General features: G+C 46.3%; 3 protein-coding genes across 6 annotated transcripts; 2 read left to right on the top strand and 1 right to left on the bottom strand.

The window, feature by feature from the left end:
* The first annotated feature begins 1,649 nt into the window (after positions 1–1,649).
* On the top strand, positions 1,650–3,136 carry LOC123446785. The gene is made up of 2 exons (XM_045123327.1): positions 1,650–2,543; positions 2,638–3,136. The coding sequence occupies exons 1-2, from the start codon at positions 1,812–1,814 to the stop codon at positions 2,944–2,946; spliced, it is 1,041 nt and encodes a 346-aa protein (XP_044979262.1). The 5' UTR covers positions 1,650–1,811; the 3' UTR covers positions 2,947–3,136.
* A 116-nt stretch (positions 3,137–3,252) lies between these two features.
* Positions 3,253–4,651, top strand: LOC123449303 (pentatricopeptide repeat-containing protein At1g08070, chloroplastic-like). The gene has a single exon (XM_045126468.1). The coding sequence runs from the start codon at positions 3,263–3,265 to the stop codon at positions 4,442–4,444; it is 1,182 nt and encodes a 393-aa protein (XP_044982403.1). The 5' UTR covers positions 3,253–3,262; the 3' UTR covers positions 4,445–4,651.
* LOC123449302 (pentatricopeptide repeat-containing protein At5g65560-like) lies at positions 4,573–8,444 on the bottom strand. Of its 4 annotated transcripts, XM_045126466.1 has the most exons (5): positions 6,710–8,444; positions 6,537–6,632; positions 6,111–6,228; positions 5,576–5,819; positions 4,573–5,095 (listed from the first exon to the last, which is right to left on the bottom strand). In XM_045126466.1, exon 1 carries the CDS (start codon positions 8,406–8,408, stop codon positions 6,834–6,836), a length of 1,575 nt encoding a protein of 524 aa, XP_044982401.1. In that variant the 5' UTR covers positions 8,409–8,444; the 3' UTR covers positions 4,573–5,095; positions 5,576–5,819; positions 6,111–6,228; positions 6,537–6,632; positions 6,710–6,833. The 4 variants fall into 4 exon arrangements, with proteins under 4 accessions (XP_044982401.1, XP_044982399.1, XP_044982398.1 ...); XM_045126464.1 differs by lacking the exon at positions 6,111–6,228 and having other exon boundaries at positions 5,599–5,819; XM_045126463.1 differs by lacking the exon at positions 6,111–6,228.
* Between the last annotated feature and the right edge of the window lie 19,156 nt (positions 8,445–27,600).

A 27,600-nucleotide genomic window follows, 5' to 3' on the forward strand; every position in this document is an offset into this window, starting at 1 on the left:
CATCCTCACCCACTGTCATATAGCCACTCGCTTATGGCAAAGTGGAAAAATTTGACCCAAAAGCCAAACTAATTCACAAACTGAACTACATTTTAAAAAAAATCACCCAGCTGACCCTTTTATGTGATGCCTTTGTCTTAGACGCCATACTACACTGTGCGGCGCCCGACACTATGTTATGTGACGCCTGAGACCTAGCGTGACGTCTAAGGCATAGACGCCACACTACACTGTGTGGCGCCTAAGACAAAGGCGTCATACAGTATAGTGTGGCGCTGACTGTCAGGCGCCACACAAAAGGATCAACTGGGTGGATTTTTTTCAAATGTAGTTCAGTTTGTGAAATACTTTGGCTTTTGGGTTAAATTTGTTAATTTTGCCCTCACTTATTTATCAGAGTGAGCAGAGGCCCATCCATGTTAGACGGTTCGGGAAAGATATTTGGGCTGGAGGTTGAAGAAAGATATATGTATGTTCATTTTCCATCCAATGACCTAAAACAAATCGACTGACCCAAATCATTTTTTGGGCCACTATCATATTTTTTCAAAATGGGGAAGATCACCCTGGCTTGTGCATCCAAGACATGCATACATCCTTTTTGTTAAATTATTCACAATAACCGACAAAAGGAATTACAAAGATCAAAACGAAGCCACTAAAACTAGCGACAACTCGCTAATCCTACAACACTGATGAAGGGGGAAGTCGATGAACAAGGCCAACACCATGACATCACACCAACGTGCATCATCTAAAAACCTAAGGCCTTGACAAGTCGCCGAGCAGCGAGCAAGTGGCACAACCGGTTGAAGTCTTCTTCGTCGTCGTCTTCCGCATACCCATTTTCATGGAAAATCAGTGTAATGACCTTGCAAGGCCTGCCATCAGATGACGCCGGACGGTATCACCGTCCTGCGCGCGTACATCATCCCGCGTATGTCGTCGAGACTCCTCTACACCATGCCATCGAGACTCATTGTCATAGATGTTAGATGCCACGCCGTCCCACCGTGGTCCCCATCCGACAATCATGTGAAGACCGATGCCCAGCCACCAAGCCATTCACATGTCCGTCCACCCAATGAATGTCTTCAACTATGATGTCCTTACGGAGATGACCACGAAGACATCGCGATCATTCGATCCAGGAGGGCCCTTTAACACCTCCAACGAGGGCTACGATCCTCACACGCGCCATCGTCAATGATAACCTCCTCCAGATCTGACGTTTCCCCTGAAAACACTGAAGCAAGAGACGTCTCCACCATTGTATTCAACGAGGAAAACAGCACCCATCGACGGCGGCGCCGCCGTCGATGGTGGCATCCTCAGCCACTCTCATATAGCCACTCGCTTATTAATCAGAGTGAGCAGAGGCCCATCCATGCAGCATACACAAATTGGGGCACGTGTACTCATCACCTTGGCCTGTCTCACACTCACTCACTGCTATAGCAAGCTACTGAAGTGCTAACCATCATGGACATTTGCCATAATGCCAACCCCGGCACTTGATGAAATCCTGCCTGTCAAGCCAGTTTTGTAATCCCATGCTAGCCTTTCTTCGCCCATTTTCCCGCGAAAAAGTTAGCCGCAACCCGCTGCGGACTATCATTTCGCGTGCCGTCGGAGAGTCCAAACCTCGACCTCTTCTGCTCCTACATAAAGCGATCACAGATTCACAGTTCGACAGGGGCAGCAGAGCAAGCGAATTCTGCACGCCTAATTGGATCCTGACTCCTGAGCGAATGAACTGAGCGCGCAGCTGAAAAGGAGGCAGCTGTGACTGATCGATCGAGCACGTCGTCATGGCACCAGCCGCCGGCGCCGAGGAGCAGGACGTGCCGCTCTTCCACCCGTCCCCGTGCGCCTACTACGTGCAGAGCCCCTCCGCGGCGTCGCACACCCTGAGCCACCCGGCGTCCGAGTCCACGGCGCTCATCCTCTCCCCGTTCCCCGAGGCCGCCTACGCCACCCCGCGCCGCAGCGACGACGCTGGCGCCGGCCGCCACGAGCACGACCAGGAGGCCTCCCGCCTCGCCCTGTCCCGCTACTCCTCCTCCCGCGGCTCCAACAACTCCTTCCTCACCGACAAGAAGCCCAGCGGCGGCGGCGGCGGCAGGGGGGCGCGGCAGGTGCTGAGGGTGGTCTCCGGGCGCTCCTCCGACGACGGCGACGGCGACGGCGCCGAGAAGAGGAGCGGGGCGTGGAGGTACGTGAAGCTGGACCCGGAGGCGCCCTGCTGCTGCATCGCGCTCCAGGTGGCGTGGAGGGTGGCCGTCAGCGTGGCGATCGCGCTGCTCGTCTTCGTGGTCGCCACAAGGCCCGCGCGCCCCGGCGTCTCCTTCAGGGTCGGCAAGGTGGAGCGGTTCAGCCTCGGGGAAGGGCTCGACGGCTCCGGCGTGATCACCAGCTTCCTCAACTGCAACTGCTCCGTGGAGATGGCCGTGGAGAACCACTCCAAGGTCTTCAGCCTGCACCTCCTCCCTCCGCGGCTCGACATGTCCTTCGGCCACTTCACATTCGCAACCTCACAGCAGGTACGCACGCATCACCAACCATGCTGTACGTGCATTGCAGCGACACCGACACGCCCGCCTTGCAGCTGCTTATCACATTGCCTGATGGATGCAGGGAGAGGGCCGGCCGTACGTCGTCGTCAGGCCGCGAGGCGCTACGACGGTGAGGCTCTTCGTGGCGGCGCAGGAGAAGCCGATGTACGCGGCGGGGCGCGGCATGCAGGACCTGCTCGAGTCCGGCAAGGGCGTGCCGGTCGCCATCACGGTGCGGTCGCGGTCTCGGTACCGCGTGGTGGGCAGCCTGGTCCGGCTCACGTACCGCCACGACTCCCAGTGCGTGCTGTACCTCAGGAGGAGGACGCCGCGGCGGGACAACGCCCTCGCCGCCGGCGGCCGCGCCACCTGCTCCGCGGCAACTCTATGAAAACATACAGTATTCATTTTGGCCACCTTGTAGTACATCTCCAAGTCTAGATTCGAGGGTTTCATTTGCCACTTCACCAGAGAGGTTGCAGTTCAGTTTTTACGTGTGGAATTGGAAACCGGGTGTGATTATAATCATCATAATATATAAAGATTAATTTGACTTGTGCAAATCGTCTACCGAGTATATGAAAGTATGATCTGAAATTTGTGCAAAAATCTTCCTTGAAATCCCATGAAGATAATAAGCGCTTAAGCACTCGTCGTATCGTAAGTGCGAGAGTGGGCAGTTCGCGCTCGACCGCGCGCTGCCATGAATGGCCCGCTCGTCGGCAGACGTGGTGCGGTGGACGAAGCGCATCTCGGCGCTGGCGAGGGGCGGGCGCGCGGCGGAGGCGGTGGCGGAGTTCTCCAGGATGGACGCGGCGCCGAACGCGCTCACGCTGGCGAGCGTCCTCCCGGCGTGCGCCAGGCTGCGGAGCCTCGGCCTGGGGCGGGCCATCCACGGGTTCTGGCTCCGGCGAGGGGGCGGCCCCGGCGCGAACCCTATCGTGGACAACGCCGTGCTGGACGTGTACGCCAAGTGCGGGGCCCTCCGCAGCGCGCGCCGCCTGTTCGACGGAATGCCCGAGCGGGACGTCTTCGCCTGGACCGCGATGGCGTGGGGGCTCGCGAGGGGCGGCAGCCCGCAGGACGCCGTCGCCGTGTTCAGGGCGATGCTCTCCGACGGCGGCGCCCGCCCGAACGAGGCCACCTTGGTCAGCGTCCTGCACGCCGTGGCGTCCACCGGCGCTCTGGCGTGCGGCAAGCTGCTGCACTCGTATGCGCTGAAGCGAGGGCTCGGCGGTGAGCAGGTCGTCGGCAACGCGCTGGTCGACGCCTACGCCAAGTGCGGGGAGGCGCGGCTGGCGTTCCAGGTGTTCGACCTGCTCCCGGACAAGGACCTGGTGTCCTGGGCCACCGTCATGAGGGCCATGGCCGTGCACGGCCGCTGCCGGGAGGCGCTGCAGCTCTTCTCCATGATGCTGCGCCAAGGTGTTCGACCGGACGACGCCGTGTTCCTGTCGTTGCTCTATGCCTGCTGCCATGCCGGGCAGGTAGACCAGACGCTGCACCTCTTGGACGCCATGGGAAGGATCTACGGGATCGCGCCGCAGAAGGAGCACTACACCTGCGCCCTCGACGCTTGCGGCCGAGCTGGGCGGCTGGACGGAGTTGGAGAAATCTTCAGGCGGATGCCCATGGAATGCGATCAGCAGGCACTTGGAGCTTACTGCTCCCATGCAAGTGCGAGTAAAGCAAACGGCGTTGTTGCCGGCGAGCGGTTCCTCTGGAAGAGGTTTCTCGCCGGAGAAGTGGCCGCCGAGCGGGACGCGTACGTGCTCATGTCCAAGTCGCTGGCTGATGCAGGGCGGTGGGACGATGTTTGTTCTGCCAGGGAGAGGGCTGCTGCGACAAGGATCGACAAGACTGCTGCTTGCACTTGGATTCAAGTGTAGCATCATTGATCACATCACCATTCAACAAGGTGAAAGTTCAACAAGGTAAAACAAATGAACGGTGCAAACTATCAGAAAATTCCTTGTAAATCGTATGTACCCGAGGGGGAAAATAACTGCGCGGAATATGTTACAAGTAATGGAATAGTGTGAAAAATTGATGCTCATCTGGCATAAATACAAGAACTGAACTGTTTAGGCTCGTGAGAACCATGCATCACTCTGCTCTCTGCTGTGCTAGTTACAGTGTCGATTTCAGAAATAACAAAGGCAATATACTCTGATGCCACATATAGACCTATGAAGTATGAACTGTTCCTATTCTAGAACTCTAGATCACACAATATATGGGGATAGCTATTCTACCATCCATTTATACAACTTGGAGTGGTGGGGAGAGGAACATGTGTTAAGGAAAATGTATAAAAGTTCTATATATAGATATTTTTTGTTTCTACCATAGCCATCCCCGTAAAAATGTACACTAGCTTGATGGTGCCATCGACTAATATACAAGCCGGATGTACCAACACATCAACCGACTTCACTTAAGCTAACCTAAATAGAAACTTAGCTTGGAACCAGGAAAATGTTGCAGCATCACCATAACTGCTGTTGCATCGCCAAAGAAGCCAACTGTGCTATTTAACCCTAAAAATTCAAACAGGGGAAATAACATTAGTACCACACTTATGGACCAGATATAAAAAAGAGGACCAGAAACACATTATTGTCGCTGGTAACTAAGTATTATCGCTTACTGCCCACTACCACTAATTGTTTGTTCATAACAAAATGAGAAACCAACACCTCACTTACCATAGAAATAAATTAAATAAAAGGAACACTAACAATGAGCTAAAAACTAAAGGAAATCATCACATTTGGCAAATCACAATAGCATGCACCAAATGTCATTCCATAGAGCACCAATTTTACCAACTAGATACACATGCCAATGCTTTGACAAATTGAAAATAGACAGGTTAAGGAAACTTCAATCATCGACGGACATGGCTCCTCTATATCAAAAGTTGACGTGAATGCGATGGACCTTTTGATGAGGACATGGCTACCTTGGATACGACTAAAAATATTTCATATTTGCATATTTGTGAGGTGATTTCTTACAATAATTATGCATCTTGTGTCACCTTTACAACGTTGCAAAATGGAGAAGCGTCTTGCTGGGCCCAAGGCGTATTGTGATCCATCCAATATCCATATTAAGTAACGTTGTTTGAACATTGGTTTCGTTTCTATGAAATGGAACCGGGGAGCCAGTCCCTGATGATCTAAGAAAAATCTGGCATTAACAGCTTGGTCCCTCAAATGCATTGTCTGCTGCAACAACCTTTTTGCTTCCACTTCCTGACTGAAACCCCAAAATAACCAAAATGAATTTCATAAAAAAGAAATTATTTCATCAAATATTTCGATACAATACAACTTTCGCATCAATATTTGAACTTTGAATGTCTTATTCCTCTACCCTTAGTAGTGATAAAGTGATAAAATCTATTTGAGATTCACCAGATAAAACTTTAGCAGAAGATGATTCAAAGAATTATGTATCTTCATCTTAATCTGGATATTCTTATGGCAGTATCCTTACAGTTTACTGAGAGCTCGGACTATTAAAGCAGGAAAATAAGTTTTTTCTTACCAGCTTAATTTCATACTTGACAAACAAGTGCATCATCCGAATATACTTTCCATTTTTGTGTTTAATCATCACAGGCAATATGCAATGGAGGCAATTTGAACCATTTTGGTGGGCATCACTGGTTAAAAAAAAGATGACTTTGAGTTTAAGAGGCAGTGGAGCACTTCAAAATACTAAATATCTACTTTACGAGTCAAAACTAAATGACTTTGGCACAACTGATCAACATTATTACATAACAAATTTCCTTCTGGAGGAAAGCAAGACAAAATAAGAAGTGCAATCTTCAACTGCATCCACAAACAATCTCTTTCACCAAAATGCAGAAGGGAGTCACAATAACAGACAACACAATGATGAACAATGAATTCGTACACGGGATTGTCCTCGTGGGAAGGAACCATAACATGAAGCACAAATCCATACCTTTATACCCAATATTTTTTCTAGAACGCATTTAAGGTTGATCATCTTGTCCAGGTCCAGCTAGCTGGGGTGCTCGTAAAATAAGGCACTTCTCCCCTGAAAAACTAGCTGGGATTAACACCACATAAAGAAAATGAAATCAAACCATGGCATAATTTTAGGTGCCAACTGACCTGATGAAAGATGAGAGATTGCCGGTGTGTGAAGGAAGAGAGGACCACCACCAAAAGATGATTTGCATGATTATGCTAACTCAGACTCTCATTTCAGGTACTCAATCAGTCAATCTTGAGATTATCATCTAATTCCTAGACTGGTCAGTATAAGAGAAACTTCATTGATATTCTCACGCTTGTAATAGCCTTCCCAGCATAATACCCTAACTAATGGGATGAAGATGCAAGTATCTAGCTCAAATCCTCTACAGTGTATTTCATCAAGTAGGTTGAGCACCTTTGTATATCTTACTCCTTTGACCAACCGATTGTTCAGGTGAACAACATGATCAGGCACCGACCCATCTCTCAAAGATGCAAGAGAGTTTATTGCCTCGACAAATTTTTGATCTTTACATAAGCTATCAATCAATGTAGCATTAGTAAAGTTATTTGGAGAAATTTGCCTACTGCACATATTGATATAAGTTCGCTTGACTCCACGTAAATCCCCAGCATTGTAGAATCCATGAATCAAAGTATTGAAAGCCACAACATCATATCCAATCCACTCGTTATCTATTAGACACTTTGCCAGACGGAATTTCCCAAGTCCACAGAGGCCACGTATTGCAATTGTAAAACTAAACAAATCTGGCCCAATCCCCTTTTTCAACAGATCAACCAGCAGCTTGAAGACTCTTGCAAAATCACCAGCATCGCAGAGCCTACCCATCAGAGTGTTATAGCAGAACACATCAGCATGCCAGCCTAATTCTTCACTGTGTTCCAGCAAGCAAACTGCCTCCGAAAACCTCGAGTCTCGACACAAGCAATCAAACAGAATACTCAGTGTCTCAACCGTTGGCGAGAGCCCTCTGCTGCGCATTTTATCTACTTGATGACATGCCTCATCCAAGAACCCCATCCTGCACAGAGCAGACATGTAAATATTGTAGGTGACAGCATTGGGCGTCCACCCCTTCTCTTCACTTCTTTCTAATATCCTCTCCACCTTATGAAATTCCCTGATGCCGCAAAGTCCCTCAATAAGCACGCTGTAGGATACGACATCCGGGGGGCAGCCGGCATCGACCATGGCATCGAATAACCTCTCTGCTTCGAGAATCTTACCCTGCTCGCAGTATCCACGTAGAATCGCGGTGTAGGAGCGGACAGTGGGGCGGACTCCTCCATCCATCATGTGGTCAAGGATGCCCCACGCCTCCTCCAGCCGCCCGGAGTCGCAGAGCATGGAAATGTAGCAGTTGTACACGGCGGCATCAGGTGAGCAGCTGGCGGAGGCCATCGCAAGGAAAATGTGGTGCATAGAGTCGAGCGAGCAATCATGGCACTTGAGCAGTGCGGTGAAGGCGGACGCGGTGGGCGTGAGGCCGGAGACGAGCAGGGAGGAGAAGGCGGCGCGCGCGGCGCGGGGGCGGCCGGAGACGGCGAGGGAGGATATGAGGGTTGTGAAGAGGGGCGCGGTGGGCGGGAATGGGAGGGAGCGGAAGAGGCGGAGCACCTCGTCTGGGCGGCCGGCGCGGGAGTAGGCGGACATGAGAGCATTGTAGGCGGCGGGGGTGCGGGCTGCAGGAACCGATCCTGCGGGAGGCGACGGGGAGGGGTTGGCGGAGAAGGAGGCGAGGGCGGAGAGGAAGGAGGAGAGCTTGCGGTCGTCGAGGCAGCGGCGGGGGAAGGTGGGGCGGAAGGGCATAGGAGGCGCCGGCGGCGGGCGGAGAGGTGTGGTCGGGTCGCCAGGGTTTTAGTAGGGTTTTGGGCCATTTTGCTGGTTCTGGTTTTGGGGGGAAAAAATCGGACTGGGCCAGTCACATGCTGGGCCGTCCTGATGAATACTGGATAGCTTTGGTTTCGGTCTGAATCGAGTTTGTGTTCGAAATCACTAATTAAAAAGTATCATTTTAAAGATCACTCCCACCCACCTTCCTAGGTTGCGACAAGTAACATGCATGTGTGTCATTTGTCGTAATTTAAAAGTTTTTGTTTTTTTATAGATCTGTATTTTTTAAAAAAATATCTCTTAAACAGTGTATCCAAATTTCAAACCGTTTTCATCGTTGGGTTTCTTCTTTAAACCTAGATCTTATGTTGATAGGTTTTGATGAACCGCATTTTTTATGGGAAAACCAGATGAAAATTCATCCATCTCATGATAGAATTTCTTTTAAAAGATTTTTTTTTTCATTTTCGAGAGGCACGGTCTTGCAAAGGCAAAACCGTTCCGCTTGTGAAAAAACAAAAAGCATATTTTTTATTTTCGAGAGGCACAACCGTGCCTCTCGCGAAAGCAAAATAATACCTCTCGTGAAAGTAAAACATGCCTCTCGTGGTAGAAAAAAGAGAACGTTTTTTGTCGTTTCCGAGAGGCACGATCATCCTTTCCCGAAGGCAAAACCACACCTCTCACAAAAGTAAAATTGTGCCTCTCACAAAAAGTAAGTAATAAAAACGTGTTTTTTTCGTTTTTCGAGAGTCGTGAAAAGAAAATCATGTCTCTCACAAAAAAACAGAAAACATGTTTTTTCGTTTTCGAGAGGCGCGACCGTTTCCTTGCGAAAGAAAAAAAAAGTGCCTCTCACAAAACATGTTTTTCACGTAAAAAGATAATTTTTATCCAAAAGCTAAGAAATAACGGTGAAAACCGGAATAAAAAACCCGAAAAAGAAACTGTCTAAAAAACGAAAAGGCGTGCAAAAATATAAAAAAATAAAATCCAAAAAAACATTCAAAACGTGACATGTGGTGACGTCTGAGAACGCATCAAGTGACGATGCGTGAAAGTGATCGTCGAGACGTTTTCGAAGGAGCACTCACCAACTAGTTGCTCTTGTTTGTGTTTTGTTTTTATCGAAAAATACATCAAAGAGGCTCCGTCCACTCCGAAGGTCACCGGAGAAAGGGCGCCTTCAACGAGAGGGGGAGGAACCCCTTGTTGAAAGGGTGGACCCAGATGAGCCGACCCACCAGCATGGGAGGCCACAACTTCCTTTCTTCGTTTTTTTTATTTTTTATTTTCTTATTTTACTTTTGTTTAAACTTTTAAATATTCTAAGTATATATTATTACGAAAAACTCTATGCAATCATTTTAATAAATTGAAAAATAGTTTGAACAAATATTTGAAAATTGTTGAATAGGTATTTGAAAAATATTGAAGAAATATTTTAAAAAATATTGATGTTGTATATAAAATGTTAATCAAGCGTTTAAAAAAATATTGAACAAGCATTTTAAAAATGTTGAACAAGGATTTGAATAATTTTGAACAAATATTTGAAAAAAATGTAAATCACGTATATAAAATGTTGGTCAAGCATTCAAACCATGAGGATGTATTCCAATTTGCCTGTAAACTTACACACCTTAATGGTAATTTTAAACTTGTAATCTATTTTTAATGGATGATGTTCTTTTATGCACAAGTCGTCATGACTCAGTATATATATTTTAAACTGATGACTCGACACAAATTGGTAGTCGTAGAAGGTTTCTGCTGCATGTTGCATTTGACAAGCGGGCTTCCCCCACTATAGCACCCCATATGTTATTTATTTTTCTTATCACTTTTCATTTTTAAGTAGAGTCAAATCTAGCGGGTGCAGGGTGAGGCGTCCCACCCTGACGTTTTGGCATAACACTTACACACAAGTAAAAGAGTCTACTACAAAAGTTTTTTCTTAAATAATTGAAGGGGGGTTGTTGGTTTGCTTCCATCCAAAATCATGTCATGTATTAATTCAATCAAATCAAATCAAATTTATCAAAACCTCAACGAAATAAAAAAAAACTTATCTTGCCTTTCCTACCTATATCCAAATAAAATCAAATCTTACCAAAACCTCAGACATGCAAATCAGAACTTTTCTTGCCTTCCCTACTCTAGCCATACTAAAATTAAATCAAATATTACTAAAATCCATAATATGATGGGTGTAAGGTATATACCGTACATGATTGATGTTGAATCAACAAAATATATTTACCCCCGTTGCAACGCACATGCAATTAGGCACTGAGAAGAAAAAACTAGTCCAACTCTCCTTTGTGAAGCCTGACAAATTAAATTAGACAAGATCTTTCGGGATGACCTTTATGCTAAAACTGGTAAGGACGTGTTAGCGTGCAAGAGAAATTAATTTTGCTACTATTATAGTTAGGTCCTATATCTGATGCATAGCCTGCTTTTGATAAACTGCTACTTGATTCTAATGCACCTTAAAACTGTTTAGTATAGGTGGAGCAGTCATCCCTTTTGACCCTTAGTCCAGTTGCCCCTGCTTTTTCATCAAGCCTCGATCACCTGATCTACGAGCCATAACCCGTCACAGCACTCACACCCCCCGTCGGTTGTACAAAGTTGTATAGCTACTATCGAGTACCGAGGGTGACACCTCATTACGTGCTCCGATGTTAGCGTGGTGGTGTACTTGACCGGCGGTGGTTCTCGAAGGGTGATTCCTCCTTCACCACCTCCCATCAAGTGTGGCCCATCGAGGGTGATTCCTTCTTGGCCACCTTGACGGTTACATCGTTCGGAATACATCGAGGGTGATACCTCAGATCCCTCTGATGTTACAGCCGCACAGCTACTCGACCTTGTTACTAAAACTTGATGAATGCTGTGTTGCGGGTGGATTCCCGCGTGGATGTGACGATGAGTTAATTAAAATGCTAATGGATTTGAATATTTGATCTGAGTTGGTCGGGAGACCTTTTCGAACTAACCTTCACGTGGGAGAACTTATGGGTACTCGACGTCGTGGTGTCAACCGAAGCTCTTTAGATGTCAGCAATGGAGCGCCGCGCACCCCGAGTGGCCCGGATAAGCATCATTCTTGTATAAGAGGTGCGAGGACTGACGTCGGCCGCCCTCGCATCATTCAGGACCGCAAAGGGTGATGGGCCCATGATCCCTATGCGCTTAGGATTTAGACCAGTGGGCTGGCCTCTCTGTTGAGCATAGGTAGGGCTGCGACGTGTTAATGTTTCGAGGCCGGGCATGACCCACGAAAGTGTGTCCGACCAGAGTTTATCAAGCGTGTTGGGTACTGTGGTGCATCCCTGCAGGGATGAAATTAACTATTCGAATAGTCGTGTCCACGGTTATAGGACGATTTCGAGTTGTGCTCCGATCTTATACAACTTGATCTGTTATTTTACTGGAATGTTTGCTCCGGATTGCTTCCTCGCAAGGAGTCGAGGATGGATCTCTGGACGTGACCTCATATTATAATTGCTGCAACAATATGACTATACTCTCGTCTATTGCTGCAAGACACTGAAGACGCTAGTCTTCGATAGGACTGGACCTTCTCTCTCTATTCTCGCATTGATGCAGTCAGTCCACATATAACCCCTTCCTTTGATACCGATGCATAACTTAGTATACTTCTGATGCCAGTCTTGCGAGTACTTTGGATGAGTACTCACCGTTGCTTTGGTTCCCCTTTTCCCCTTGATACGTTGCTGCGACCAGATGATGGAGCCCAGGAGATGGCGTATCCCGCCGATGACGACTACTACCCCGACGGTGCCTACTACTACGTGGAGGTTGCTGAAGACCAGGAGTGGTTTAGGAGGTTCCCAGGCAGGAGGCCTCGCCTCGTTCGATCGCTGTATCTTTTGTGCTAGCCTTCTCTAAGACATTATCACATTTCATGTCTGTACTAAGATATTTGTTGCTTTCGCTGACTCGTGTGTTTATCGAGATTCTGTATTCTGGCCCTCGAGCCCCCTGGCTTGTAATATGAAGCTTGTATGTTTTTATTTGTGTCTATAGTTATATTGTGATATCTTCCAGTAAGCCCTTGAGCTTGGTCGTACGCATTTGCGTGTATGATTAGTGTACGATCAAATCAAGGGCGTCACATTTGGATCAGATGGTGACGGCATTATGATGTCGTGCCCTTCCTGATGGCACTACCTTGAGGCTCATGGTTCATCGGCGGTTAGTTGCGTTCTTCGCGATGACTTGTTCTCGATGGAGGGCTCCATCATCTTCGTAGTGATGCTTGTTATACATCCGTTGTTCGCTTCAAGTTGGCTTAGCTGATCTTCGATGTTTATTATCTCACTCTAGGTGTGTGTGTTTGGAACTTTGGATGCCGCGTTGTATGATTCGGATGTATGAGGTTCGTTGCTCTATACTCCCTCCCTCTTAAAACAAATGCATGGACCTAGTAAATAAAGTTATACTGAGATCAACATTTATTTTACGACGGAAGAAGTATATAAAGTGGTCCGACAACTATTCTCCTGAGCCAGCGTAACACGAGTTATTGTACACGCACGGAGCACTGTTTTGATCTCAAAGTGTGTCGCCCGACAACTTTTCCCGTTAGCTAACGTACGTACGTATATATAGGTGAGGCGAGTTTTTGTACACACGTTGCTTTGACTTCAAGTGCGGCGTGTCCGACAACTATTCTCCTCGGCCAGCGTAACATGCTTTTTCTGTACACAAAACTGCTTTCAAGTCATCAAGCGTATGTTGCACCTTTTGTCCTAGCAAGTCACTGTGTCGTGTATAGCTTTCTGTTTCTCACGCGACAAGCTTGTTATTGCCTCACGTGAGCACATAATTAACTAATTAATCGATCCATGATCACTTGAAGATGCGTGGACTAGTAAACCCGGCCGGCCCGGCCGCGCGGTATCCAACTCCAACTGCCAAGCAGAAGCAGTACGTCTCAGAGAGAGAGAGAGAGAGGACATGGAAACACTGACTCGCTAGCTTAATAATCAATCAATGCCCCTTACACTGTGGCTCCAAAGCAAGCTGCATCCCCATATATAGTAGCAGCATCGCGGCAGCTAAATGCCAACGCCACCGCCCCTCCGACGGGCATCGCCGGCACCAACAATGCATGTGTTCCAATCGATGCACGTACGCATGCATGCATGCATGGCCTAGTGGCGCTTTGCACCCAACATACGGACCGGGCCGCCCGGGACGAAGCATTCATGTGCCACGAGCGCGCACGGTCGAGAAGATTCATTGTGCAAAGCCTTGGAGGGGTCGGGTCGGACGAAGGTCGATCGATTTGCCGGCGCGGCCGACATGGCCGCGCGGGGGGGCAGACCGGACGGCCGTACGGCGGCGCGGAGACATGCATCATACAGCTAGCGCTATACATAGTTCGATTGCCGGGCCGGCCGGCTTTCTCCGGCAGCACCCGGTGGTGTGCACATCGTGTTTATGTCAGTAGCTTCGATCGTCACGTAGTACGTACATCAAAAGGAGGCCCCCAGTCTGCAGCCAGAGCACAGGATCGAGGGACATGAATATCTACACATGGATGCATGTGCCGTGGCTGCTGGCTCTGGGCTGAATTATTGGCGAACTCCGTCCGGTGATACTAGTGTCAGGTAATAGCTAGTAGGTGGTAGATCACTCCCCCCCACCGTATCTAGGCCTGCAGCTAACTTCTTAGCTGAACTAACTGTAAAAGGTAAACACCACGCATAGTACGTACCCATGCAGGAGGACCGAGTTAATTAATGGATCTCTCCTATACCTGGCTTAGACTACCCATAATGAAAAGGAAAACACTTCCTATCTATAGATTGATAGAAGACCAACGTTAGACCAATGGACTGGCCTTGATTCAGTTGGGATCGGACGATCATAAATTATGTATGCACGTTAAAAAAAAAAAAGAACACCCCCTCGTCTAGAAACAAATCTCTGCCCATAACATCTCCCTAATCACTCTCCCGATATTTCCGTTGATTTCAATCTCTTCCATCTCGCATGCAGCGCCCAGATCCCCTTTTTTCATGGCCTCGCATGCACCTGCCTCCTCCTCTCCTCGAGCAGCACGACCAGTTCCTTTCTTTCCTCCGCGCAAGAGCGCCCCTCCTCTATACGTGGCGCCATGCCTATCTCCAACCGGGTGTCCGTAGTCCGTTGGTGTTGTTGCCTAACCATGCTGTCGGAGGATCACTAGATGGCCGAAGGAAGTGAAACCGGTTCGACGAGGTTGCAACTGTACAATGCAAAACAGTTGATACTCTTGGAAGCATATTTATCACTCTCTTACCTCCTCCATGACTCATGACGCTTGAGGTTGTAGAGTATATACATCCCAAGGACGACACAGTGAAGAAGATCAAGGGGCTTGGGCAGGGGCACTGCAGCTTCTACCCGTCAACGCCATGGATCACGCCTTCCATGGATGCAATTTATATGAACTAGTGTAACTATGACGAAATATTTTTCTTTTTAATGGAAGTGAAATAATATTCTTTTTGGAAGCAATTCTAGCTAGTTGATGGAAACAAGATTATGATGCTTCCTAAACATGGGAAATTAATATTTTTCATTTTTGAAAAAAGAAGGTTCCAAGCAGTCGTCTAGTTGATGGTAGCAAGATCGTGGTGCTTCTAAAACATGTGGAATATTTTTCCTTTTTGACGACACAAGGTTCAAAGCAATTGTCTAGTGGATGGAAGCAGGATGATGATGCTTCCGAAGCATGTGGAATATTTTTATTTTTTGAGAGAAGAAGGCTCGAATCAGTCGTCCAGTCAATGAAAGCAAGATTGTGATGCTTTCAAAACACGTGGAATATTTTCCTTTTTGACATAAGAAGGTTCGAAGCAGTCGTCTAGTCGAAGGAAGCAAGATCGTGATGCTTACAAAATATGTGGAATATTTTTCCTTTTTATCGAAAGAAGTTTCAAAGCAATTCTCTAGTCGATGCAAGCAAAGATCGCGATGCTTCTGAAACATGTGGAACATATTTCTTTTTTTTTACAAAAGAAGGTTTGAAGTAGTTGTCGATGGAAGCAAGATCATGATGGTTTTGAAACATGTGGAATATTTTTTTCCGTTTTGACAAAAGATGGTTTGAAGCAATTCTCAAGCATATAGAAGCAAGATCATGATTCTTCTGAAATATGCGAAATATTTTTATTTTGGATGGAAGGATATTTGAAGCAATTCTCTATTTGTTTAGTCGATGGGACAAGATCTTGATGCTTCTGAGGCATAATATGCTTCTGAGGCATAATATGCCGACATGACAAAAAAATCAAAAATATTGGAGCAGACATTCAGATAAGCAAATTTTCTAACTAATGGAAACATAACTAATTACAAACAAAAGTACAAGCACATGCATCTGATACAAATTTGACGTTGCCATGTTGGTTAAAAGTTTTGCTTCCTGAAAAGCAAGTTCCTTAAAATCTGCAAGTTGCATCCTAAATCCAAGGACCAAAAATGCATATTCTCAAATAATTCCGTGTAATTAGCGGCCCACTTAACGACATGATTTGTGGAGGAAATTAATGCTGGATTTTGTACGTAGGAAATAACTGTCCAAGCTTGTTTCCAGGGGCCAGCACACACATCAGATTGAATCAATTGGAGGGCTCATGACAGGTCTGATGGGAGGCAGGGCATCAGTAGTCTGATGCCTAGCGGTGCCTAATGAAAATAACATAGATGTCACCTGAACAAAAAATCTAATTTGACAATTAATTAATGAGAAAAGAGAAAAATTGAATAACTTAGCTAGTTACTCATACTAGGAATAACAAAACGGATACGAAGGCAAGATGAGTCTATAAGATACTTCTATATTAACGGATCAAAGGCAAGATGAGTAATAAATACATGGCTCGGTATTACTATTCCTATATAACTAGTATTAATTCATTATGGAGGAGTAACTTAGACTAATAATATATGCATGTTACTACCTCATGTTACTTTTGATTGTACTCCATCGTTCTTAAATATAAGACCTTTTAAAAATTCTACTATGGACTACATACGGAGCAAAATGAATAAACTTATACTATAAAATATGTTTATATACATCCGTATGTAGTTCATAGTGTAATCTGTAAAATGTTTTATATTTAGGAACGGAGAGAGTAGTAAATAGTATTAGCTGACACACAGTCGTCTTAATCAATCCGATCGACAGTTAATGGATATCTCGATCGAGACGGGAGGGGATTGATAAATGTGTACAGTCGACCGTGACACCATCACCATGCATGCATGCCCTGTGCTGCGTCGTCCTACTCGTTCGTAGTACCCTGTACTGTATGTTCTGCATGCATCGGTGCATGGAGGTGCAGGTCAAGGCCATGCATGGCGTCACCGTCACGTACGTACGTCCATCCTAGTACTCCTACTATAGCGTGTAGACCGTAGGCAGTGGAGGCTAGCTGGTGTTGTTGGATGGATCGATCATCGGTGCATATGGTCACCACATGCGTTAATGCGTACACGAAACGTACCACCCTGTAAACCCCACCGTCGCTAGCTTAGCTAGCTAGCTACTGCACACACGCGCACGCCAAAAGCGCCGGTCGATGTCGATCGAGACGGATCCAGCGCGTTCCTACAAACGTACGTACGCAGAGACCTGTTGCCACACATGGGCGCGCGCGCGGGAACGATCGGGCCGGCAGCGGCAGGGCCTGCGGTAATTATTCGGGCAGGCTTTGCATGCATGCATGCAAGCTGCGACAGTCGAAGCAGCTCGGCAGGCACGGACGAGCTCGATCGCAGCGGCAGCCGTACGTTGGTAGTACGTACCTCCCCCTATGCCGATCGATCGCTAGCTGCATTTGTATATAGGCTGCGAGCTACGCCACGCTCGCCGGGGCCGCCGGGCCGGCTGTGCTCGCAGCTACGTACGTACGTATAGCTAGCGCGCGGGGTGGTCCTGTGGGAAGAAGATCGGGATCGATGATCGAGTTCCCTCCGATTCGAGATCTCTGCCCCGACAGGCCTATAACGCCGTGCCCATCAGCCGCAGCGCTAGAGCGGCAAAGCCTGTGACGGGGATCAATTCCATCGGACGTACACGCTACAAGTTGATGCCACCATATGATGGGAGCCGCGCGCCCGGCCGGCCGGCCGGCCACCGCCTCCGGTCCCCGGCCACACGCGGATGCATATCGAGCACACATGGCCAGGTCCGGAGCCGCCACGATTCCTTTCACGAGCCATCACAAGGTCTAAACCTAATGAACCTGCGTCTCGCAGTACGGCCAGAAACAAGGCCTCGTTTCGCAGTATATATATAGGTTTCTGGCCGTACATTCGTCGGGCATCAGCTCCGCTGTGTATCATTGCTTCCTTGTTTCACCCGGCTTCTCCGGCCCGGCGAAGCTGCCCGCGCAGTTGCACTGATCGACTGATTGATCAGGCCGGACGCGCCTACCAAGCACGCGCGTCCTAGATCGACGTCGCGAGTGACGAATCTCGAAAGTAAATGAAAGGGGCTTAAAGTAAAATGTGTGTATAAAAAGTCAAAACTCTCAATTCTTTAGTCCAAATAAGATCAAATTTTATGTGGAGTAGTACTAAGTTTTCTTTCAAATTTTTGAACGGGGAGAGGGCTCGAGCCTATCGAACCCCCTACTAGAATCACCACTTGACGCTGCCCCGCGTGCCGCGCCAACATGACACTCCGTGGCACGCGCCAACATGACACTCCGTGAACGCGCGTCATCATGCATACACTAGTAGAAAAAAAGGAATTTGGTCCAGGGTCTGCAATCTCATTAGTCCCGGTTCATCCACGAACCGGGACCTATGGTGTCATTGGTTCCGGTTCGTGAGGCCAGGGCGCCAGCCGGGCATGATGGGCCATTGGTCCCAGTTCGTGTCAACCCTTTGGTCCCGGCTCCAGACACGCACCGGGACCAATAGGACGAAACCTTTCGTATCCACCTTTAGTCCCGGTTGGTGGGTCAAACCGGGACCAGGTGGACCGTTCGTATCCCCCTTTAGTCCCGGTTAGTATATCAAACCGGGACGAAGTGGTGGTTGCAACCGTTCGTATCACCCTTTAGTCCCGGTTGGTAGCTCAACCCGGGACTAAATGCCCAAATGGTTTGCCTCCCGCTTCGTAAAAGCACAACCGAAGCAGAGTCTGTCACCATTTCTCTGTTCTCCTCTCCTCTCTTCTTCCCTTCTCTTCTTCCACCATGACAACTCGCTACGGAGAGGTGCTCGCACATGGCAAGACCAAGCTCGATGTCGTGTACACGAACAACAGCAGGGACATGCCGCATTTTCTTAGACAGTTGAAGGGACGATGGCTTGACGCCGCGGTGGATCATGAGAAGTTCTTTGGGCTTGATCTGGAGTACACGATCGATCAACGAGGTGTTGCCGTCATCCATCTATGTTTCAAACACCATGTCTTTATCTTCTAATGGGCGATGTATGTTTTGAGGCTTTCTTTGATCCAAGGTTATGAAAATTGCATATATATATATATATATATATATATATATATATATAGTGATTTCTTTAGGTTCCATTGGATAGCAATATGCAGTTTCTATATATGTTCCATTGGATAGTTAATTGAGAGCTTCTTGATCAATTCATAGAATATGAAAAATGCATAGGATCGATAGCAATATGTTCTATTTTGGAATCCTATAAAGATCAATTTCTCTTTAGTTGTAGTGAAACGATTTTATGCGGCGTTCTTTGATCCAAGGTTATGAAAATTGCATATAGCTAGTGATCTCTCTAGGTTCCATTGGATAGCAATATGATATGTCATAGTTATGAAAATTGCATATAGCTAGTGATCTCTCTAGGTTTCATTGGATAGCTAGTGATCTCTCTAGGTTTCATTGGATAGCAATATGCAATATGTCTAGCTTGTTGCATATTTGCAAAACCGTGGGAGAATATATATATATATATATATATATATATATATATATATGCCATAGTTAATTTACGGTTTCTTGATCAATTCAAAAGATATGAAAATTGCATAGGATAGCAATATGTTCCATTTGAATCCTAAAGATGATTTTCTCTTTAGTTGTAGTGAAACATGTTTCCTTGTTGCAGCAATACGTAACATTTATTGCATTTTAATTTGTTGTTGTTGCAGTAGTGACAAGCATTGTCCAGAACTCATGGACTTCCTTCGCAGCGGCATAAGTTTTGCTATCGTTAACATAAGGAACGACAAGCTCGAGATTAGGCATAGCTTCGGTATTGAGATACCAGCTGATTGCCTCATTGATCTCCAACAAGAATTCAGGCTTCGACATGACAGGACTTCGATGACTCATATGGCAGTCGCCTTGATTGACGAGGAGTATGGTGATATGAAGACCAAATTCCCAAAGTCTCGGCACATACTTTGGGAGAGGACCCCACTTGACCCTATCAACATTCAGTATGCAGCAAAAGATGCATACGTTTCATACGAGTTGTACCACAAGAGTCGAGTCGTCAACTATGGCCAGCGTCACCTCAGACCAGATGGACATTCTGATTTAGATGATTCAGACGAGTAGTGTTCACAACGGCGTTGTGAACACTTTGTATATATATCAATGCTAGCTATTATTCTGTAGTGTTTGTACTAGTATTATTATGTACTGCTTGGACCAATTTATATATGTCTAGTTTCTGTTTGTGTCATTATAGTTCCGAATTTGAATGGTTTAGCTCTTTCTAACTTCATTTGCTACTTTTGAATGGTTTAGCCCTTTCAAACTTCATGATATCATGCATTTCGACCACATATATATACAAAAAGTCTTGAGTTCAAATAAGTTTTAAAAAATGAAATCCCTTTTGTAACAGATCTGTTTTTGATTAAAACAATCATTTAAAATAACATAAACCTACCAAATTGAATATAATGATAAAAACACAGTAATATTAAATAGCGGGAAAAGAATCACTCAATAATCTATTTTTTAGTAAATTTATTCACAAAATAAAATAAATAAAGTGAAAAAGAAACAAAAAACTAGTTTTTTTAAATGCCACCTACTCGGCCACCACGGCCAGAATATGACTAGAAACACAACCAGGGAGTTGGGCCAGGATTCAGGCCCGCAGAAGGCCCAATAGGCATGCAGGCAGTGACAAATTAGGCCCGAAAGCCTGCAGTTGAGAGGAGCTCGAGAGGGTCAGCGCACCAGCGCTTATAAACCACTCCTGGGCTCTCTCGGCTAGCAAGGTGGGACTAAACATCCAACCGCACCGCGGGCAAGCACATGCCTTTAGTCCCGGTTTGGGCCATTTAGCTAAAAAATCAGTAAATGCATTTTGAACACACAAAAAGTCTTGAGTTTAAATAAGTTAAAAAAATGAAATCCCTTTTGTAACAGATGAGTTTTCGTAAGAAACTGTGATACTTTGAAAGAGATTGTCCGATTTGTACACGAAGTGCATTCAGTTTTTGCTGCAACTCTCTCAACTTTTTAGCACATGCTATGTGAGTGAAATGATGATACCATGCCAACTTTCAACCTATTCACAGTTCATTTGTAGTGCTTTTCAATTTCTGGGTCATTTAGGTAAAAAAAATATTCAGTAAATGCATGAAAAATACCAAATGAACTTGAAAAGTGTTGAATATTGATGATGTGGCCTTTAATGGTGAATTTTGAACACACAAAAAGTATTAAGTTCAAATAAGTTAAAAAAATGAAATCCCTTTTGTAAGAGGTGAGTTTTCATAAGAAACCCTCATACTTCGAAAGAGATTGTCCAATTTATACACGAAGTGCAGCCAATGTTTGTTGCAACCCTCTCAACTTTTTAGCACATGCTATGTGGGTGAAATGATGGTACCATGCCAACTTTCAACCTATTGAGAGTTCATTTGTAGTGCTTTTCAATTTCTGGGTCATTTAGCTCAAAAAAATAAATAAATGCATGAAGAATACCAAATGAACTTAGAAAGTGTTGAAAATTGATGATGTGGCCTTGAATGGTGCATTTTGAACACACAAAAGTCTTGAGTTCAAATAAGTTTAAAAAAATGAAACCCCTTTTGTAACAGATGAGTTTTTGTAAGAAACCGTGATACTTCGAAAGAGATTGTCCGATTTGTACACGAAGTGCATCCAATTTTTGCCGCAACCCTCTCAACATTTTAGCACATGCTATGTGGGTGAAATTATGATACCATGCCAACTTTCAACCTATTCAGAGTTTATTTGTAGTGCTTTCCAATTTCTGGGTCCTTTAGCTCAAAGAATCAGTAAATGCATGAAAAATACCAAATGAACTCAGAAAGCATTGAAAATTGATGATGTGGCCTTGAATGATGCATTTTGAACACATAAAAAGTCTTGAGTTCAAATAAGTTAAAAAATAAAATCCCTTTTGTAATATACGAGTTTTCGTAAGAAACCCTGATACTTCGAAAGAGATTGTCCAATTTGTACACGAAGTGCATCTAGTTTTTGTCGCAACCCTCTCAAATTTTTAGCACATGCTATGTGGGTGAAATGATGAAAGCATGCCAACTTTCAACCTATTAAGAGTTCATTTGTAGTGCTTTTTAATTTTTGGGTCATTTAGCTCAAAAAAAATCAATAAATGCATGAAAAATACCAAATGAACTCAGAAAGTGTTGAAAATTGATGATGTGGCCTTGAATGGTGCATTTTGAACACACAAAAAGTCTTGAGTTCAAATAAGTTCAAAAATGAAATCTCTTTTGTAATAGATCTGATTTTATTGAAATAGTCATTTCAAATATCCTAAAACCTATCAAATTGAATATAATGATAAAACACACTAATATTAAATAACAAGAAAAAGAATCACTCAAAAATCTATTTTTTAGTAAAGTTATTCACAAAATAAAATAAATAAAGTAAAAAATGAAACAAAAAATATTTTTTTTTTAAATGCCACCTACTAGGCCACTACGACGTGAATACGACTAGAAACCCAACCAGAGAGTAGGGCCAGGATTCAGTCCCGCAGAAGGCCCAATAGGTCCACAAGCAGTGACAAATTAGGTCCGGAAGCGTGCAGTTGAGAGGAGCTTAACAGGGTTTGCGCACTAACGCTTATAAACCACTCTCGGGCTCTCTCGGATAGCGAGGTGGGACTAAACATCGAGCTGCACCGCGGCTAAGGCATGCACATGCCTTTAGTCCCGGTTTGTGCCACCAACTGACACGAAAGACGCCCTTTCATGTCAGTTATTGACACCAATCGGGACTAAAGGTCTCTTCTTCCCGCCCTTTGGGCTGCTGGAAATTGGCCTTTAGTCCCGGTTTGCGGCACCAACCGGGACGACAGGGGTGCATCGGTCCCGGTTTTTGCCTCGAACCGGGACCACACGTTTTCGCATATAGGAAGGAGTTGTCAAAATTTTCCCCAAACTCTCCCATTTGCCCCCTGAGCCCGTCCTCGTTGTCGTCGGAGCCGTCCCGAGGCCGTCGTCCTCCTCGTCATCGTCGCTGCCGCCCCGAGCCCTTCCTCCTCCTCCTCGTCGCCGCCGCCCCCGAGCCCGTCCTCCTCCTCGCCGTCGCTGCCGCCCCCGAGCACGTCGTCGTCGCCAACCTGCCTTATCCACCCTGTGCGCTCCCTCTCTTTTCCTCACTCCCGGTCCCTCACTCCTCCCTGACACTGCCGGCCCCTCCTCGCTCCGCCTTCCTCCTCCGTCCTCCTTCCTCCTCCCTCCTTCAGTCGCCCTCCTTCTCCCTCCTCCCTCCTCCCTGCTACTTCTCAAACAACAGCGCCAGAATTTGACACGTTGACGGAGACTTGCTTGCGTTGGTTTTTCCCTTGAAGAGGAAAGGGTGATGCAGCACAGGAGAAGTAAGTATTTACCTCAGTTTGAGAACCAAGGTATCAATCCAGTAGGAGAATCTCGTCAAGTCCAGAGTACCTGCACAAACACAAAGAGCTTGCACCCAACGCTATAAAGGGGTTGTCAATCCCTTCAAGATTGATTGCAAAGTGAGATCTGAAGGCGGAAAGTGAAACGAAGAAAAAGTGGAAGGCTGAAAATATGGTGTGGAGTAGACCTGGGGGCCATAGTGTTCACTAGAGGCTTCTCCCAAAATAGCAAATATCACGGTGGGTAAACAAATTACTGTCGAGCAATTGATAGAACCGCGCAAAGTCATGACGATATCTAAGGCAATGATCATACATATAGGCATCATGTCTGAGACAAGTAGACCGATACTTTCTGCATCTACTACTATTACTCCACACATCGACCGCTATCCAACATGCATTTAGTGTATTGAGTTCATGACGAACAGAGTAACGCCTTAAGCAAGATGACTTGATGTAGAGGGATAATCTCAAACCAATGATGAAAACCCCATCTTTTTACCCTTGATGGCAACAACACGATGCGTGCCTCGCTACCCCTTCTGTCACTGGGTGAGGTCACCGCACGATATGAACCCAAAACCAAGCACTTCTCCCATTGCAAGAATCATAGATCTAGTTGGCCAAACAAAACCCACAACTCGAAGAGAATTACAAGGATATGAAATCATGCATAAGAAAGATCAGAAAAACTCAAATAAGATTCATAGATTATCTGATCATAAATCCACAATTCATCGGATCTCGACAAACACACCGCAAAAGAAGATTACATCGGATAGATCTCCATGAAGATCATGGAGAACTTTGTATTGAAGATCCAAGAGAGAGAAGAAGCCATCTAGCTACTAGCTATGGATCTGCAGGTCTATGGTGAACTACTCACGCATCATCGGAGAGGTCATGGTGTTGATGAAGAAGCCCTCCGTATCCGAATACCCCCTCCGGCAGGGCACCAGAACGTGCCTGATGTTTGCTGTGTATCCCTTGCAACGGCGCCATGAAATAGTTGTGTCGACGGCACCAGGAATCCTTCAGCTACGGCTATGCCTTAAGGGACTTCCTAGGCAAGTATGCAAAGGATTTCCCCCGTGGCCTTGGAGCCTTGCGTTGGTGTCCCCTCGAAGCGGAAAGGGTGATGCAGCACAACGACGGTAAGTATTTCCCTCAGTTTGAGAACCAAGGTATCAATCCGGCGGAAGAGTATCTCAAGATCCTGCACAAACACAAAAGCTTGCACCCAACGCTATGAAGGGGTTGTCAATCCCTTATAGATTGTTTGCCAAGTGACAACTGAAAGCAATAAAGTAACAAAGCAAAGTAAAAGCGGAGGTGTAAACGATGGATGTGAATAGACCCGGGGGCCGTAGTGTTTACTAGTGGCTTCTCTCATAAAAGCAAGTAGACGGTGGGTGAACAAATGACCGTCGAGCAATTGATAGAACCGCGCAAAAGTCGTGACGATACATATGCAATGATTATTTCTATAGGCATCACGTCCGAAACAAGTAGACCGATACTTTCTCCATCTACTACTATTACTCCACACGTCGACCGCTATCCAGCATGCATCTAGTGTATTAAGTCCATAAGAACAGAGTAACGCCTTAAGCAAGATGACATGATGTAGAGGGATAATCTCAAACCAATGATAAAAACCCCATCTTTTTACCCTTGATGGCAACTACTTGATGTGTGCCTTGCTGCCCCTACTGTCACTTGGAAATGTCACCACATGGTAGAACCCAAAACCAAGCACTTCTCCCATTGCAAGAATCATAGATCTAGTTGGCCAAACAAAACCCAAGACTCGGAGATACTTACAAGGATATCAAATCATGCATATAAGAAATCAACAAAGACTCAAATATATATCATATATAATCTGATGACAAATACACAATTCATCGGATCTCGACAAACACACCGCCAAACAAGATTACATCGGATAAATCTCCATGAAGATCATGGAGAACTTTGTATTGAAGATCCAAGAGAGAGAAGAAGCCATCTAGCTACTAGCTATGGACCCGTAGGTCTGAAGTGAACTACTCACGAGTCATTGGAGGGGCGATGATGATGATGAAGAAGCCCTCCAACTCCAAAGTCCCCTCCGGCAGGGCGCCGGGAAGGGTCTCCAGATGAGATCTTGCGAAAACGGAAGCTTGCGGCGGCAGAAAAGTATTTTCGAGGCTCCCCTGATTTTTTGCGAAATATTTGGGAATTTATAGGACAAAGATCTAGGTCAGGGGGCGGCCAGGGAGACCACAAGCCTGCCCATTGCCGCCTCTCCCTGGTGGCGGAGTGGGGGCTTGTGGGCTCCGTGGAGCCAACCTGGCTTGGCCCAAAATCCCCCTGGTCTTCTTCCGTTCGGGAAAAAATCATTTCGGGGTTTTTCTTGCGTTTGGACTCCGTTCCAAAATCATATCTGAAAAGAGTCAAAAACACGGAAAAACAGGAACTGGCACTTGGCACTAAATTAATAAGTTAGTCCCAAAAAGATATAAATGTTGGAATTATGCCCTAGAGGCAATAATACATGTATAGTTATTATTATAATTCCTGTATCAAGATAATAGTTTATTATCCATGCTATAATTGTATTGAATGAAGACTCATTTACATGTGTGGATACATAGACAAAACACCGTCCCTAGCATGCCTCTAGTTGGCTAGCCAGTTGATCGATGATAGTCAGTGTCTTCTGATTATGAACAAGGTGTTGTTGCTTGATAACTGGATCACGTCACTGGGAGAATCACGTGATGGACTAGACCCAAACTAATAGACGTAGCATGTTGATCGTGTTATTTTGTTGCTACTGTTTTCTGCGTGTCAAGTATTTATTCCTATGACCATGAGATCATATAACTCACTGGCACCGGAGGAATGTTTTGTGTGTATCAAACGTCGCAACGTAACTGGGTGACTATAAAGATGCTCTACAGGTATCTCCGAAGGTGTTAGTTGAGTTAGTATGGATCAAGACTGGGATTTGTCACTCCGTGTGACGGAGAGGTATCTCGGGGCCCACTCGGTAATACAACATCACACACAAGCCTTGCAAGCAATGTAACTTAGTGTAAGTTGCGGGATCTTGTATTACGGAACGAGTAAAGAGACTTGCTAGTAAACGAGATTGAAATAGGTATACGGATACTGACGATCGAATCTCGGGCAAGTAACATACCGAAGGACAAAGGGAATGACATACGGGATTATACGAATCCTTGGCACTGAGGTTCAAACGATAAAGATCTTCGTAGAATATGTAGGATCCAATATGGGCATCCAGGTCCCGCTATTGGATATTGACCGAGGAGTCTCTCGGGTCATGTCTACATAGTTCTCGAACCCGCAGGGTCTGCACACTTAAGGTTCGACGTTGTTTTATGCGTATTTGAGTTATATGGTTGGTTACGAATGTTGTTCGGAGTCCCGGATGAGATCACGGACGTCACGAGGGTTTCCGGAATGGTCCGGAAACGAAGATTGATATATAGGATGATCTCATTTGATTACCGGAAGGTTTTCGGAGTTACCGGGAATGTACCGGGAATGACGAATGGGTTCCGGGAGTTCACCGGGGGGGGGGGGGGCAACCCACCCCGGGGAAGCCCATAGGCTTTGGGGAGGCACACCAGCCCTTAGTGGGCTGGTGGGACAGCCCCATGGGGGCCTATGCGCCAAGAGAAAGAAATCAAAGGAAAAGAAAAAAAAAGAGGGAAGAAGTGGGAAGGGAGGGGGACTCCTCCCACCAAACCAAGTCCAACTCGGTTTGGGGGGGGGGAGTCCTCCCCCCGTTGGCTCGGCCGACCCCTTGGGAGTCCCTTGGACCCCAAGGCAAGGTCCCCCTCCCTCCTCCTATATATATGGGGCTTTTAGGACAGATTTGAGACGACTTTCTCACGGCTGCCCGACCACATATCTCCATAGTTTTTCCTCTAGATCGCGTTTCTGCGGAGCTCGGGCGGAGCCCTGCTGAGACGAGATCATCACCAATCTCCGGAGCGCCGTCACGCTGCCGGATAACTCTTCTACCTCTCCGTCTCTCTTGCTGGATCAAGAAGGCCGAGATCATCGTCGAGCTGTACGTGTGCTGAACGCGGAGGTGCCGTCCGCTCGGTGCTAGATCGTGGGACTGATCGTGGGATTGTTCGCGGGGCGGATCGAGGGACGTGAGGACGTTCCACTACATCAACCGCGTTCTCTAACGCTTCTGCTGTACGATCTACAAGGGTAGGTAGATCACTCATCCCCTCTCGTAGATGGACATCACCAT

The sequence above is a fragment of the Hordeum vulgare genome, chromosome 4H, assembly GCF_904849725.1.
Source record: "Hordeum vulgare subsp. vulgare chromosome 4H, MorexV3_pseudomolecules_assembly, whole genome shotgun sequence".
In the NCBI taxonomy this organism is placed as follows: Eukaryota; Viridiplantae; Streptophyta; class Magnoliopsida; order Poales; family Poaceae; genus Hordeum; species Hordeum vulgare.

Excerpts from the sequence above, each read along its gene's own strand:
- LOC123446785 (XM_045123327.1), top strand. The coding sequence starts at position 1,812 with ATGGCACCAGCCGCCGGCGCCGAGGAGCAGGACGTGCCGCTCTTCCAC. Across the intron at positions 2,544-2,637 it reads CATTCGCAACCTCACAGCAG|GGAGAGGGCCGGCCGTACGT; the intron begins GTACGCACGCAT and ends TGATGGATGCAG.
- LOC123449303 (XM_045126468.1), top strand. The coding sequence starts at position 3,263 with ATGGCCCGCTCGTCGGCAGACGTGGTGCGGTGGACGAAGCGCATCTCG.
- LOC123449302 (XM_045126467.1), bottom strand. The coding sequence starts at position 8,408 with ATGCCCTTCCGCCCCACCTTCCCCCGCCGCTGCCTCGACGACCGCAAG.